General features: G+C 35.0%; 1 protein-coding gene across 5 annotated transcripts; it reads left to right on the forward strand.

Annotated features, from left to right (window-relative positions):
• Positions 1-3,949: 3,949 nt before the first annotated feature.
• Positions 3,950-11,334, forward strand: LOC125206031 (serine/threonine protein phosphatase 2A 55 kDa regulatory subunit B beta isoform-like). 5 transcript variants are annotated; one of them, XM_048105299.1, is made up of 15 exons: positions 3,950-4,370; positions 5,762-5,865; positions 5,951-6,046; positions 6,237-6,356; positions 6,793-6,841; positions 6,926-7,002; positions 7,288-7,379; positions 8,048-8,166; positions 9,096-9,219; positions 9,400-9,523; positions 9,966-10,034; positions 10,119-10,210; positions 10,286-10,363; positions 10,449-10,519; positions 10,602-11,334. In XM_048105299.1, exons 1-15 carry the CDS (start codon positions 4,253-4,255, stop codon positions 10,736-10,738), a joined length of 1,470 nt encoding a protein of 489 aa, XP_047961256.1. In that variant the 5' UTR covers positions 3,950-4,252; the 3' UTR covers positions 10,739-11,334. The 5 variants fall into 5 exon arrangements, 4 of the variants coding, with proteins under 4 accessions (XP_047961256.1, XP_047961258.1, XP_047961254.1 ...); XR_007173879.1 differs by having other exon boundaries at positions 3,951-4,370; positions 6,793-7,002; positions 10,602-10,916; positions 11,031-11,334; XM_048105301.1 differs by having other exon boundaries at positions 3,951-4,370; positions 6,926-6,999.
• The last annotated feature ends 3,602 nt before the right edge of the window (positions 11,335-14,936 follow it).

A 14,936-nucleotide genomic window follows, 5' to 3' on the forward strand; every position in this document is an offset into this window, starting at 1 on the left:
TTTTTTTTTTTTTTTGAAAAATATGATTTAAAAAAAATAAATTGAATTATGACGTCATAAATCCGACGCCCACTCGCGGGTCGGCGAGTGGGCGTCACGCCACCAGCCCGCGCGCGCCACGTGGCGCCGGGCGCGTGTCTCGCGACCTCGAGACTTGCCTCGCCGGGACGCGTTGGGCGTCGAGACATCTCGTCTCGTCGAGACGAGACGGGAGCCGCAACGCTGTCTCGATGGTCTCGTCTCGTCGAGACGAGATCGAGTCCGCAACGAGGCAGCGTTGCGGATGCTCTAAAGTAGAGAGATGAAGATAAATGGATATTTAAATAGGAGTGAGAAAAAGTGGTTGAGTGTATTAATTGGAGAGAGAAAGTTACTAAAAAGGAAATGTGACATCTTAGTTGGGACAAACTAAAAAGGAAAACGTGTCATCTTAAGCGGGACGGAGGAAGTAGTTTTATTAATAAAATGTGAGTAGAAATGAGTTAGTGGAATATGAGGTCCACTACCAAAAATGGTAAAAATGAAGTGTATCAAATTTTCAGGGACGGACCAAAATGGTAATATGTATCAAATTTTCAGGGACAGAGGTAGTATCATGCATTAGTTTGACGAGCTTCATAGTTGCTTATTCATGACATTATGGATTATCATTTCATTATGTATTATCATGTTGTATTTTCATGATTTATGTCTACTGATGTTGATTAGAATGACAGCAACGTGAGGTACATGTGCAAACAAATCTTGGCCTCATTGGGATGCATGGAAAGAGATCTATGGCCAAGACCGTAATTGTGGTAGTCAGGCTGGAGGTGCAAGGGAGGTTTTCAGAAAGAAGGCTGCACAGAATAACACCAACGGTTATGCGGAAGGAGATTATGATATGGCTTTGGATGAACTCTTTACTGTTGAAAGTATGGTATTACTTGATCTGCCTCAAAAAAATTACTCCCTCCGTCCCAAAGTATTAGACTCACTTGTTTTGGGCACATGATTTAAGGAATTGATATTTAAATAGTTAAAGTGGAGAGAGTAAAGTATGAGAGAGGGAAAAAGTAGGGGAGAGAAGAGAGAAAAAAGTAGGTGGAGAATAAAATAAGATAGATGCTTTTTGCTAAAAAAGGAAATGAGTCTAATATGTTGGGACATCCCAAAAAGAAAAGTTGGTCTAATACCTTGGGACGGAGGGAGTACTTGATTGGGTATTACTTGATCAGACCAAAAAATCTTTGTGTTATGTTTCAGATGGGTTGTGTTCAGATTAATAGGGTTTAGGGTTCAGATTTATAGGCATCTGGTTATCTGATTAGGTGTCAGATATTACCTAATTACTCGATTGAATAATCCAATTAAAAAAGTCCACATTTAAGTCTATGGTTACCCTCTCATTCTTCATTTTATTTCCGCCTCTCGCTGCAATTACGACCTTTCTCTCTTTTGCCTCTCGCGGACATACAGTTCCATTTCCACCCAACTGCCAAACGATGCCTCACGTCGATCGCAACGACTAATAATTCTCTTCATCTCACCCAATTATGATTTCTGGTTATATTTCTAGTTTTGTCCTTGTTTCCTTTTTGGCAAACACTTTACCCTCTTTCATATTTTACTCTCTTTTAATCTCTTTTATTTTATTTCCTCTCTTACTTAACTTTCTTCACTTTAATCTTTAACATATCAATTTCTTAAATCTCATGCCCAAACAACTATCCTGGGATAGGGGGAGTACTTTATCTACGTTTCCTCTTTCTCTCTTATACTGTACCAATTTCGCATTAAAATTTATCCATCAAGAGGACTATTTTGGTGGCCCAAACAACTATCCTGGGATAGGGGGAGTACTTTATCTACGTTTCCTCTTTCTCTCTTATACTTTACCAATTTTGCATTAAAATTTATCCATCAAGAGGACTATTTTGGTGGACGAAAGTACAATAATTTTTATTTTCCCACCAACTATTATTAATAATTTTGAAATCTTACTCTATTATTTTGAAAATTTCACAGCAAATTATGGGACAAAAACAAAATAAATAAGAAAAATATAAAACAAAACAAACAAAGATTGAAACTTAAACTAAATAATTTTCAAGATAACCCCTCACATAATCTCAAAATCAGTCTACAAATCAATCATCATATGACTATTCAAAGGTTGGTCTAATTCTAAATAATATATACAGTCTACGTTCAAGATGAAGAAGAAACAAAATTACCTTTGCAACTCTAGTTCATTTTGCTAACAAAATGCAGCCATAATTTGAAGAAGAAACAAAATAAGAATCTCTCTACCAATGTACATGCATGTAAATCATTGTTTCAGACTTCAGCTGAAGAATTTGGCTGCCTAATTTTACCTAACATTTCCCGGAAGCTAGAAAAGGGCGTTCGAGCCGGGCAGCCGAAAATTACTTCAGGCAGTGCTTGTCGTATCGAGCTGGTCAGTGCTGCATTAATCCTACTGAAAACTATCTTCAACGACACACAGGCTATTGAAGGGCCTTTGAGCTTCTCCAATACTCGTTTCGTCTATATGAGGACGCTGTTGTCAGTGAAGACAACTTCCTCGTGTTCTTCGACAACAGCTTGTTTCTTTTTGATCTTGTTCCATTCTCGTCCAAGACTCCATTGCTATCCGAGTAGTTGACATGGATCACAACTGAATCATTCTTCTCCGATCCACCAAATTCTAGTCCACGTATCTTAATGCCCGCTGAATCGCTGATGGCACAGACACCATTGTAGCACTCAGCCCTAAAGACATGGACATGAAAGTTCTTATCTTTTTAATGGATGATGCTATTGCTATGCCAATCCCCAGATCTCTTAGTCCTCTCATAAGCTTTACATCTTCATATCCATCATCCTCTAAATCATTTTTCTTAGCGTCTTCCTCAACCGGATCGATGTGATACCAAATCAGAATCATCTCCAGAGCTATTTATCAGCACGTAATTGATATAGCTGATAACTGCAGGTGGTCATCCCTAGACAAGCGTGCTCAAGCTCCGAGTGCATGAAGAATGGCGTCTCTCTTTGAGCATATTTAGCACCTTTCTTAGAGAGATGAGATGCACTCGGAGATTTAATAAATAGTAATCCCTCCGTCCCACATTTGGAGTCACTTATTGTTATGAATCGGGTTTTAAGAAAGAGTTGAAGTGTGTAATAAATGAAGTGAGATGGTGGAGTGTGTAATAAATGAAGTAAGATGGTGAAGTTGGTTGAAGGTGGGTCCCTTTTGACTTTTAATTTTTGTTTTGGTTTATTTTAATATAGATAATGACATTTTAATGTAATTTTGATGAATAATGGGGTAAAATTGAATGACCAAATATGGATAAAACTAAATGTGACTCTTAAACTGGGACAGACTTTTATGACAAAAAATGACTCTTAATCTGGGACGTAGGGAGTACATGGCAAGATTAGTATTCCATGTCCAAAAACCATAACATTGCAAAAATAAAGCACGATCCATTACTAGTTGTGTACATTTATCTTTTCTCTAATATCTTTACATTTTTATCCATTACTAGTTGTGTACATTTATCTTTTCTCTAATATCTTTACATTTTTATCTTTTATTCAGACATTTTTTTAATTTTAATATATCTAAATACTTATTTTGGTTCTATCTAATCCTTATTTGATGGATCTAATTGAATAGTTAATGTTTCTGTTATCTACATAATTTAATTAATTATCCAAATTCCCCATCACATCCTAGCTCAAAAATTCCATATTTATTCTTACTCGTATAAGCAAATTTAATGCATCTGATGCTTTCTCGGCTCTATCCCAACATAAGTATTGATCTAAATATGTTTTTTTGAAGTATTTTATTCAAATAATTAATATTTTAAATGTAGTTTTATTCATTTGAGGAAAAGTATATTACTACTAGCAGTTAATTATACAGCTTTAAGACAAAAATTGGTAACCAAATTTCTCCCACAGTCTATACGTACAAATACGCTATATCTATACATCTAGAGAGAGAGAGGAAATCTGAATCCTCCATTTTCATTGTACTAATCGATGCTTCGTATAATCATACTCTGAAAAATGGCCGAATCTGAATCCAATTTTCCGCTGTTGCTGCTCCGATCTTCCTCAATCTTTGAGCTCTAAATCGGGTTCTGTGATTTCTCAATGAAGTGAGAATCGGAAGGAGGAAACATCTCAGCTATTGTGTATTATCTCGATTTTGTTGATTGCGTTCTGATTTTTGCCGATTGAGGGGGGAAGAATGCACGGTGGTGACGGTGGAGAGGTGGCATCAGCTGCGGCCGGTCCACCTACGCCGCTGGAATGGAAATTTTCTCAGGTCTTTGGCGAGCGAGCGGCCGGCGAAGAAGTACAGGAAGGTAAAAAATGATAATTTGATGAATAGATGAGCGCAATTTATTTGCTTTGGGGTCGGATCTTGTGCTTAGGGTTTTGGTTTGTGTGAATTTGATCTGTCTTTGGTCGTTTAGTTACTTGATTCAGCAGGAGATATTGGTAATGGCTTGGGTTTGAGTGATTGATCCGTGTGCATGTGTGATGATTAATTGTTCAATAAGAATTAGTGTTTAAGTGAGGTGAATTGAGTTCAGTGTTAGTATGCTTGTGTCTTTTCTTACTTACATGCACTTGATTTTTTTCGAAGAAATTCGTATGTTGTGGGTTTAAAACTTGAGATTGTTGCAATATTTTAAATGTCTGTTTCTTAAATGGAAGCTCCTCTGAAGATCCAACTCATTGGCCTAAATTGCAAGTATCAATTTTTATGGGGTATTGAAGCAAGACATGCTCTAGTTATAGTTACATCCGGACAATGTTCTTCTATGCCTAGGGATGAATATGTGTTGCTAACTGTTTTAGTGGTGCTGGGCTTTTGTTTGGTCGACTAACTTGATTCCAAAATGTTGGACTTGAGTTGAGTCTTTTTCATTAGTCATTCTTTTATTTATTATGTGTAGCTTTAAGCCATAAATTGCAGTTAAGGCATATATTCATAGTGTTCTGTGACTTGAAATGATACAGTTTAAGGGCAAAAGTGCTAGTGCTGACCTTGTTGGATAATTTAAAAGTCTGCTTATATGCATGGCATGCACTGGCAGTTACCAAATTATCGTGGTGGCATATTAAACTTAGGACCAAATACCAAAAGAAAATTGCCTAGTATAAAGTTATTCCCAAGTAAATTTGTTGGGTATTTCATTTTATTGACTGTTGTGGAGTTAGGTTCTTGACTTCTTGTATATTTGGCAACATGCGACATACACATTGGATGGTGCCTGACAAGACTAGTACTCTGGTTTGTGAGGAGCAGATTGACGTGATGGCAAGGGCTAGAGAATGAGTTGGCTGAATGATAACTTTGCAATGTTAATTCTTTTCGAAACTCAGATCAGCCAATGCAGATTAGTTATCTAAGATTTAAAATATGAGTCATCCTGGCTTAAGAGGATTTATTGTGATAAAATTGCTAGCGTACTGATTGAAAGTCTTCTAGAGATCTTATTAGGTTCATAAATATGCCAATATGTCGACCAGCTCCTTAAACTTCCCCAATTATTTACCAGATTGTATTCTTTTATGGGTATGTGCTTTATCAAGAGATACAAATATGACTAATACTTATCTGTGTCATGAAAATTGAGTTTACTAGTAAATCAGTATTCGTGTATATTGTTTGCATATGTGCTTTTCTATTCTTCTGTCTTGCCTCTACCCGATGGCTGTCTTAAACATCTAATTTTTCTTGTTGCAGTGGATATCATCTCTGTCATTGAGTTTGATAAAAGTGGCAACCATCTGGCTACTGGTGATCGCGGTGGAAGGGTGGTTTTATTTGAAAGGACCGATGCAAAAGAGGTGAGGCTGCAGTTTGCAGTATTCTTTATGTTGATATGCTTCATTCTCTACATAATTTTTTCTTTTTAAAAAATCTTATTTTCAGCACGGTGGAAATCAAAGAGAGTTAGAGAGGATGGACCAAGTCTCACGACACCCAGAGTTTCGTTACAAAACTGAATTTCAGAGTCACGAACCTGAGGTATTTATTTTATTTTTATGACACTTCTGCTATTGTTTTGCTTTAGACCTTACTCATGCAATTACAATTCCTTTTCAAATTATGGGTCCTCAAATTATTTTTATTTGGACTTTTTGCTGAACGGGAAAGGGGTAAAAGGACTTCTTAATTTAATTCTTATAACTCATGCATGCATATCTTTTTTCTTCAGTTTGACTATCTCAAGAGTTTGGAGATTGAGGAGAAGATCAACAAGATAAGATGGTGCCAGACAGCCAATGGTGCTGTCTTTCTCCTGTCAACTAATGACAAAACCATTAAGTATTGGAAGGTCCGTGAGTCCTTGAATTCATTTTTTTACTTATAATAATAATCTTTGTCAATATTTAATGTAGCCTTTTGTTCATTATATACATAGAGATTGGTTTGATCTTTTGCTAGACTTTTCTTGGTGTAGTGTAGTGTCTAAATTGGTTCTTAAAACTTTAGGGAAATGGAAAAAAGATAATAGAAGATTTGGATATCTTTCGACGGGAATTGGGTATAACAGAAGATACAATACCTTGAACAATAATCTTGGTGTTTAAATATTAAATATTTCTCCCCCCTACTCTGGGACTTCTCAATTTTCTTCTATCATGCTAGTACCATATCTTTGTTGAATTGGTTGCATCTAAGCCTGGAGAATTCTTGTTCTGATACAGACATTACTCATTAGTAATTTATGTTTGCTGGATAATTTGAATTTCTTTGTCCTATCCTAACAGGTCCAAGAGAAGAAGGTGAAGAAAATTTCTGAAATAAAAGTTGACACGGGTAAAGCTGCTGGAAATGGTGGTATTGCAAGTTCTAGCAAGTCTTCTAATTCCAAACAGTTTTTTGCTAATGGCGACTATTCAGATCGTTCTTACAATCCTTTGAGCAATGACTTGTCCTTCCCTCCTGGGGGACTCCCCTCTCTACGATTACCAGTGGTAGTTGTACTTAACTCATCTAGAGTTTTACCAGCAGTGTCGAGGATTTTATTGAAACTATTTACTTTTTGATGTGCTGAGTTGAACATTTTTGTAATTTTGTTAGATAATGAGTCATGTCACATGTCAGTTGGTTCCCGTTTAGTATATATATGATCATGTCTCCTTTATATGTGCTTGATCTGGTTTTTTAGAGTATGCTGATTGTTTGGCCTTATTGATAAAATCATTTCAAGGGTGGACTTTAGTCATAGTACCACTCCTGAGTGTTCTTCCTGAAAATTGTAGGTCACAAGCGGTGAGACCAGTCTTGTTGCAAGATGCAGGAGAGTATATGCTCATGCACATGATTACCATATCAATTCTATCTCAAATAACAGGTTAGAAACCTTTTTTCCTTCTTGCTAGTAAGTAGTAACCATATTTTTCTCTGTTGAAGTCACTTTCTAGAAATCGGACAATGTTCTCCTGTACATATTCTTTGACGTGCTCGACCTAGAAGGAGAATAGTTAGGACAATTTTGTGGAAAGAAGTTAGAAACCTAATTAAGAGAGATATTTCTAAGAGATATCAGTACTCTAGAAAATTGGAACTATAGCAGCTTTGAGAAAATTCTGAAACTCAGCCCTAGAGGAATATGAAAAGAAATTATGTGTCTTATTTCCCCATGGAAAATGTGAACCACCTGCTGGGGTGCTGGCAGGAGGCTTATTCGACGGGGATGGTGAAAATAGTCTGTAATTTATATAATCTGGTAATGTAACAATATATCTGTGACTGATTGATTTCACCTTCTCTAACTCTTCTGATACTTATAGTTAGTAAATGCAACTATTGCACTTCTGATTTTGAAATTTGTTATATCTGACTAAAGTGCACTATTGAAGGCCATTAATTTGTCACATGATTACACATTTATACGGTCACCTGAACCTCTAATATGCTGAACATTTATTTTGGCTCTGTGGATTCGTTGCATATCCATTTTTCTCTGGCTCTTTATGTTATTAAAATTAACAAGTTTTTTGTACTTGTAATTCTTCGCAGTGACGGTGAAACATTTATATCAGCTGATGATCTCCGAATAAATCTTTGGAACTTGGAAATAAGCAATCAAAGTTTCAATATAGTTGATGTGAAACCAACCAATATGGAGGATCTTACTGGTTAGACATTATCTCTATTTTGTTCTTTTTCTTTGTTTCTTTATTAGTAGTATCTTTTTTGGGGGAAGAAAGGTGTGGTGAGTTGGTGTTAGAGTGAGGCATTTCATTTTCACCTCACTTATATCCAATCGAATCTATATGGTTCCCAGTCTGATTCTTTAGTCAATGGTTCATTTTTATAATTTAGTTCAAGATAGAGTAGATTGGAAAAGGGCTAACACTGAGTTTTCACTTCTTGCACTTTCCTATATTTCATTTATTTATCGACCACCATATCCCACCATGCCAACCGCCATAACCTTGTGGCAGTTTTTGGTCGACTGCCGTAACCCGCCATACGGTATTCATAACATTGCCTGCAAGCAAACTAGCAAACTGTGTCATAAGTCTTTCAGACCAATCTTTGTTTGCATGAAGCTGGGTTTCGATGTTGTCGATAATCTCGACCACCTTCTCCAATTCATCGGTGTTTAGCCTTGGGAGACCACATTCACCGATATACCCATTTGATATGGAGTTGAAGGCGGGTGGCAGATATGCTCTCGATATGATGTCTACAAAAGAAACATATTGCACCTTGGCCATGGTAAATAAACTAAATAGGATTGTGAATGGAAATAAGATTATAAATATATACAACTCTTTTCTGTTTTTCAATAAAAGCCCTCTTTCCTACAAGGAAATCCTCGACTAACAATTGGCGTTCATTAGTGAACCGTAATTGGCTTGTGAAAGAATTAGACAGTTCCGGTTTGAACTGCTTCACACTCCATGATCAAGTAACTGCCCAGCATTAACACCCTTATTATCTCCAATTCTCATTGCCCAACACGTTTCCACTTCAGCTTTATTATAGTCCACAACCTTTTGGCTGTTGCATTCATGCATTTCACTAAATGCTTTGATTGGTTCCTTGTTACTCACTGCAGAAGTAATAACGTCAGCAGAATTTCATCCTACTCACTGCAACACGTTAGCATATAGTAGTTCAAAAGGATCAATTCGTCTTATTGATTTGCGACAATCTGCACTGTGCGACTCACATTCTAAAATGTAAGTTCTTCGATAAGCATTCGTGTTTTTGATACTGAAAGAAAATATATTAAATGTTGCATAAATATGAGGCTTCTAGTTCTTCATTGTTTCCAGAAAACTATTGTTTATCTCCATTGTAATACTCCTTTTAACTTCTAATGGATGAGATAATGATTTTTTATTTTTTATTCACAACAGATTTGAGGAGCAGGAGGCACCGGGCTCAAGATCATTTTTCACTGAGATTATTGCTTCAATTTCAGATGTTAAGTTTGCGAGGGATGGCAGATATTTACTGAGTCGTGACTACATGTCCCTTAAGGTTCTGCCTTTTGTATATTTGTGCATTTTGTTTGCTGCAAATGCTCAAACTAGTCAGAATGTGTAATGATTTTTGTTTTGACTTTCTTAATGTAGATCATAAGGATGCTGTGGTGAATGTTTTATGCATCATAATATGTTCTTGATAGTGTTATAGTTAATTATGTTTAATTTTGTTGTGATTGAAATTTTGCTCTAGATTAAACTGGAGTGAATGGTTAGATGTTAGTTGCTAGGTTTTGTTTGCTCAAGTTTAATCTGGAAGGTGAAATTGCATGAACTCATGCTTTGCTTAACTAATGTTCCTTCACGATTTCATGAACATGCCAATGGAAGTTCATGTCTCTGCATTCTTGATGCTGAGATACATAGCTGTTGTAATACATCAAAATTTCAGGTAGTTCTCAATTGATCTTTCGCTGATCAATATGATTTGGTTTCAGTTATGGGATGTTAACATGGATTCTGGTCCAGTGGCAACTTTCCAGGTTCACGAGTATTTAAGACCAAAGGTGAACTACTTCAAGACTGTGTTTTCCTGAAATATTTCATACGAGTATTCTGAGTTGTTTGAATTGTACTTTGACAAAGCCCAGCTCTGTGACTTGTACGAAAACGATTCCATCTTTGACAAATTCGAATGCTGCCTGAGTGGTGATGGTCTTCGAGTGGCTACTGGTTCATACAGGTCTGTCCTGGCTTTCTTTAGTTATATCATAGTTGTTATTGGCTCTTTCTCTAACCGAAGAATGAAAACTTTCAGCAATCTATTTCGTATTTTTGGCTGTGCGCCGGGAAGCACTGAGGCAACTACTCTAGAAGCAAGCAAAAACCCAATGAGGTAAAATCTAATCTCTTGACTGTGCAGTCTTTATTTGTAATGAAGAAACCTCGCTTATTACTAAACATGCTCAATGGCCTTTCAGAAGGCAGATCCAAACACCTGCTCGGCCTTCCAGATCTCTGACCAGTAGCATCAGCCGTGTCGTGAGGCGAGGTATGACATTTTCTTGTCTCTTACCTACATTGGCTTAATTTTTTGGTTTCCCAACTCAAGAATGCTATCAAATATGTTACAGGTGCTGAAAGTCCAGGACCTGATGCCAATGGGAACTCATTCGATTTCACTACTAAGCTGCTCCACCTAGCCTGGCACCCATCAGAAAACTCGATTGCTTGTGCCGCTGCAAATAGCCTGTACATGTACTATGCATAAGAAGTCTGAAATTGGTGGTGGGTAAACATTTTTGGGTTGCTAGTGGAGAAACAGTTCTTTCAGCAACATGTGGCTCTCACCAATTTTAGCTAGAAGTGCTTCATATAACGTTTACTACAGACTCAGAATGTTGGGTGCCAGAAATGGAAGTGGTGTATTTTGCAAGCAGCAGAGCAACGTATCTATGTTCTCCATCTTCACCCTCTGCTGTGCCGCCCACCATATTCGTTTTATTTTTTCTTTACCCTCTCACGCAAACGGATGGATGTGTTTCTGTTGTTATTCGTGCCAGGGAGCTAACGGGGAAGGAATGTGGTTGTAGCACTTCTACAAAACGGAAACTAAAGATGCCATATATTGTCTCTAGTTATAAGGTAAATGTAGTTTCTTCTCACTCCGAAAATCTTGATGCTGCTAACTTGCAGGCCATTAAGTTTTATTAACTTCCATGGGTAGCTTAATACTTTTCACATCGATTTATCATAGGATGGTTTTAGCCCTTTTCTTCAGCTATAGAATATTTTGCTGGATATTTTCGCTTGTAAAAGTATTGAATCTTATAGCTTATATTAATTTGTAAAATATTTCAATTTCAACTAAAACGCTCTTTAGTTTAAAGGCTAGGTACTTTCATGCTTTCGAAACCTAGTAATCGCGTTTTTGAATGCGAATTACGAATAAGTACTGTGTGTGATGATCATTAGAGGTGTATTGCATTGCCACTTATTATTGTTCATAGATTGTTGGATTTAGTATTTGTGTAAGCTTCGTGAGGTTTGTAGTTTAGTGACACTCCCATCTTCAAATGAATGGATGCTTTTTCTAAAAATGTTACTATGTCTGTATGATATGAAGGTTGCCAAGATGTTAGGTGGTAATGGGTTGTGACAAAGCTATATTCTTTAATATGGGAAACTGTTTATATTCTTCCTCCGTCTTAATTGTGGGCACTGGGCAGCACGAGTTTAATGCAAAATTAGTAAGGCGAGAAAGAGAAAATGATCTAGTGGTGAATGGGGCGTATCTAATTAGGTAACCCAAAAAAGATTAATTTTTGTTAACAAAACCAAATGAAAAAAATGAATATTAGTATATGTAGGAGTATATATATGCTATCAAAAGGTGAGAGACGGTGAATTCATTAGGAATAGTCAAATCCACAGTCTATTTTGATTTGCCATTTTTATGTTTATTCATATTTTGGGATTGCTAGAAGAGTGATTAGGTATTTAGGTTCATTGGTCAAATGTTGAAGCTTGGTGTCTATTCAGACCTTTTCTTACTCATATATGCTTTTCAAATACAAACAAAATTATAGATGTAATTGAGGTGGGGTCATGATGAAGTAAATCTTTGTTATAATAGATTTCATGTTGCTTTATAACTTATAACATGTGAACATTCACTTTTCTTTCATCATATTTACCAAGTCTTATGCAGCATTTCACTTGATATGTATATCTAGTAGTAGTATAATTAAGTTTAGGGTTTAGTGCTGTATTTTATTTAATAATTTTAGTTTTGTTTATTCAACTTCAACGCCAATGTTTGACGCCTTTCATTACTCAACTCAAATATGTAGCTTTTGAATTTATTCACATTTTTGCGGAAGAACCATTTTATACTTGTGGTATTTAACATTATGGGGAGTGATCAATTGCTAACTACGACTAATTTAAGGTCATAGGATTTTAGAAAACGTGTGGTCTACAATTTGTCACATATAATTTTCGTTTTTATTAATTAAATCGAAAAAGATAAAAAAAACTTCAAATTAGAGTTTTTGATGAAAATGTCAATATAGTGTTCCGAAAATATCAACTCAATGTTTTGAAAATGTCAACACAATGCTTTAAGAATGTTAACTCATTGCTTATATTGACATTCTACATGTATTATATTGACATATTTTATACAGTATGTTGACATTTCTGCTTGTACGAAAAAGTTAAAAAATTTTGAATTTTTTTCTAAATTTTGACGTCGGAACATATACATATATGATATCGTTGGAATCTTTATGAAATTATCTTTAATTTGATATATGTATAAATTTAAAGTTTTGGAATTTCTTTTGAAAGTCAGTTATAACTAAACATGTAGTTAATTGACATTAACACCCCTATTAATATTTTTTGGAATTAATCATATGGTTTTATTGACGTTTTTCGTTGATCGTATTGACATTTAGGGATTAATGATCTAAGCCATTAATTTGAATATCTAATGGCTATTATGTTATTGTAGTTAACAATTAAGTTATGAGTTAGCAATATAACACTCCCCAAAACATTAATATGTCTCCCAGTAAATAAATATATAAGTACAATCTTACAAACTCCATATTATGTATCATTTCATTCACATAATTCTAATTTTTTAGTATAAATTATGTCTAGGCAAACTTATATCACCAATGACATTTCAATTAAACCTGAATTATCAAAACTGAGATTTCTGATGGTTTCTTAGTTATGAATATAAATTTGGTAAAATGGTTAGTATATTACTTTAAAATAAGTGAACACACTAACGGCTGATGACAAAAATTAAGTCGTTGATTAAGTCAATCAAATTTATGTATATTTATTCAATCTTGTCGACTAGTTGAATGTCGAAAATTTCAATGTATGATGCGGACTAATAATCTAAAGGGTAGATTAGTATCTTTAAATCCCTCCTTTTCTATCATATTTTTCCTTTTGAGAAGTTCCTTTATAATCGAGTCATTTTCCTATATGGTACTAATAATAATTTAATTTTTCTTTCTTATTTCATTCTCCCTCTTACTTTGTTCTCGCTTATGAAGGTAAAAATGAATTATCTTTCCTAGCCGGTGGATTTTAATGCATAAATTACGAGGTACAACTATGTTTACTTAACGTATGAAATTTGTTTTACCCTGTTTAGAAATGGTTCGTTATATATATGGACATTACTTAGTGATGAACTTTTTTGTTTGTATTTGGAACTTAGGAGCATTATTAACCTTTTAGTGGTAGTGCTTTTGTACCCAACATTATGTGGTACGTATTTGTTAATTGGATATTAATCCAATATATTGTGGTGGGGAGACGATGTAGATATTTCACATTAATTTGGTGCCGCCAAAATAATCAAATCGCACCACAAAATTTCTTGTAAATTAAAAAAAAAAAATTAATAGCCAACTCAACGTTTCGATGTTTGAAAGAGCAAGACAACCATTATCACATGGATAAGATTCATTTTAGAATAGCACAAATTCATATAAATAAATACTAAAAAAAACCAAAAGAATAAATATCTTACTTAAAGTATCTTTAGATGGTGACTCTTTACATCCAAAAATATATCAATAGATTAGCATAGTTTTGGCGTATTGGCTTGTGTATTGTTTCACGTAATTACAAAAAAGCATTGAAAAAGAAAAAAAGCAATAATTATTGTACGGCTGAATTTGTATAAAAATAGTCAGACCGCACTACTATGAACTCTTATTGGGTTTGGGCCCAATAAGAAAGTCCACGAAGATCAACGGCACCAACTCATATGCTTGCGCCCAAATGGACGGTCAGATTCAACATTGCATGCCACTATGTTTTGACCGCTTGATTGGTCGGTTACCACTTACCAGCTCGGCTCGGGTTTGGATATTTCCCTTGTTTTCTCGTAATTGAGGTGGAACTTTTTGACGCAGGAATTAAAAAAATAAATATTTAATGTGTTAATTAGATAAATAGAAAAAGTAAGAGACTAAAATAAAAATAGAATAAAATAAAAGGAATAAAATTAGAGGAAGTAAAGTAAGAGTGGGAAAATATCATTTATTACTACTATTTTTGATATGAGTCACCTTTGATGTGGATACGAATTTTAATTAATATAAAAAAAATGGGTTGAATAAGTTAGTAGACTATGTGTTTCATTTATACAGAGTATATATATTAGTTTTATAATAAAATATGAGTGAAATAAGTTGATGGATGTGAGTCTAATTATCATTTATGATAAAAGTGAAATGCGGCTCTTGTTATAGAACGGACTGAAACGAAAAAAAATATGACTCTTATTGTGAAACGGAAGTAGTACTATATATGAAAATGACACAATTATAAAAAAAAATATAAAAAAAAAAACTTTTCAAAATAGAAAAATGATTTAACCTATGAGGAAATGGAGGAAGTATCGAGCTATGAAAAAAACTGTAGAGTCGAGA

Source organism: Salvia hispanica, chromosome 2, assembly GCF_023119035.1.
Source record: "Salvia hispanica cultivar TCC Black 2014 chromosome 2, UniMelb_Shisp_WGS_1.0, whole genome shotgun sequence".
NCBI classification, from domain to species: domain Eukaryota; kingdom Viridiplantae; phylum Streptophyta; class Magnoliopsida; order Lamiales; family Lamiaceae; genus Salvia; species Salvia hispanica.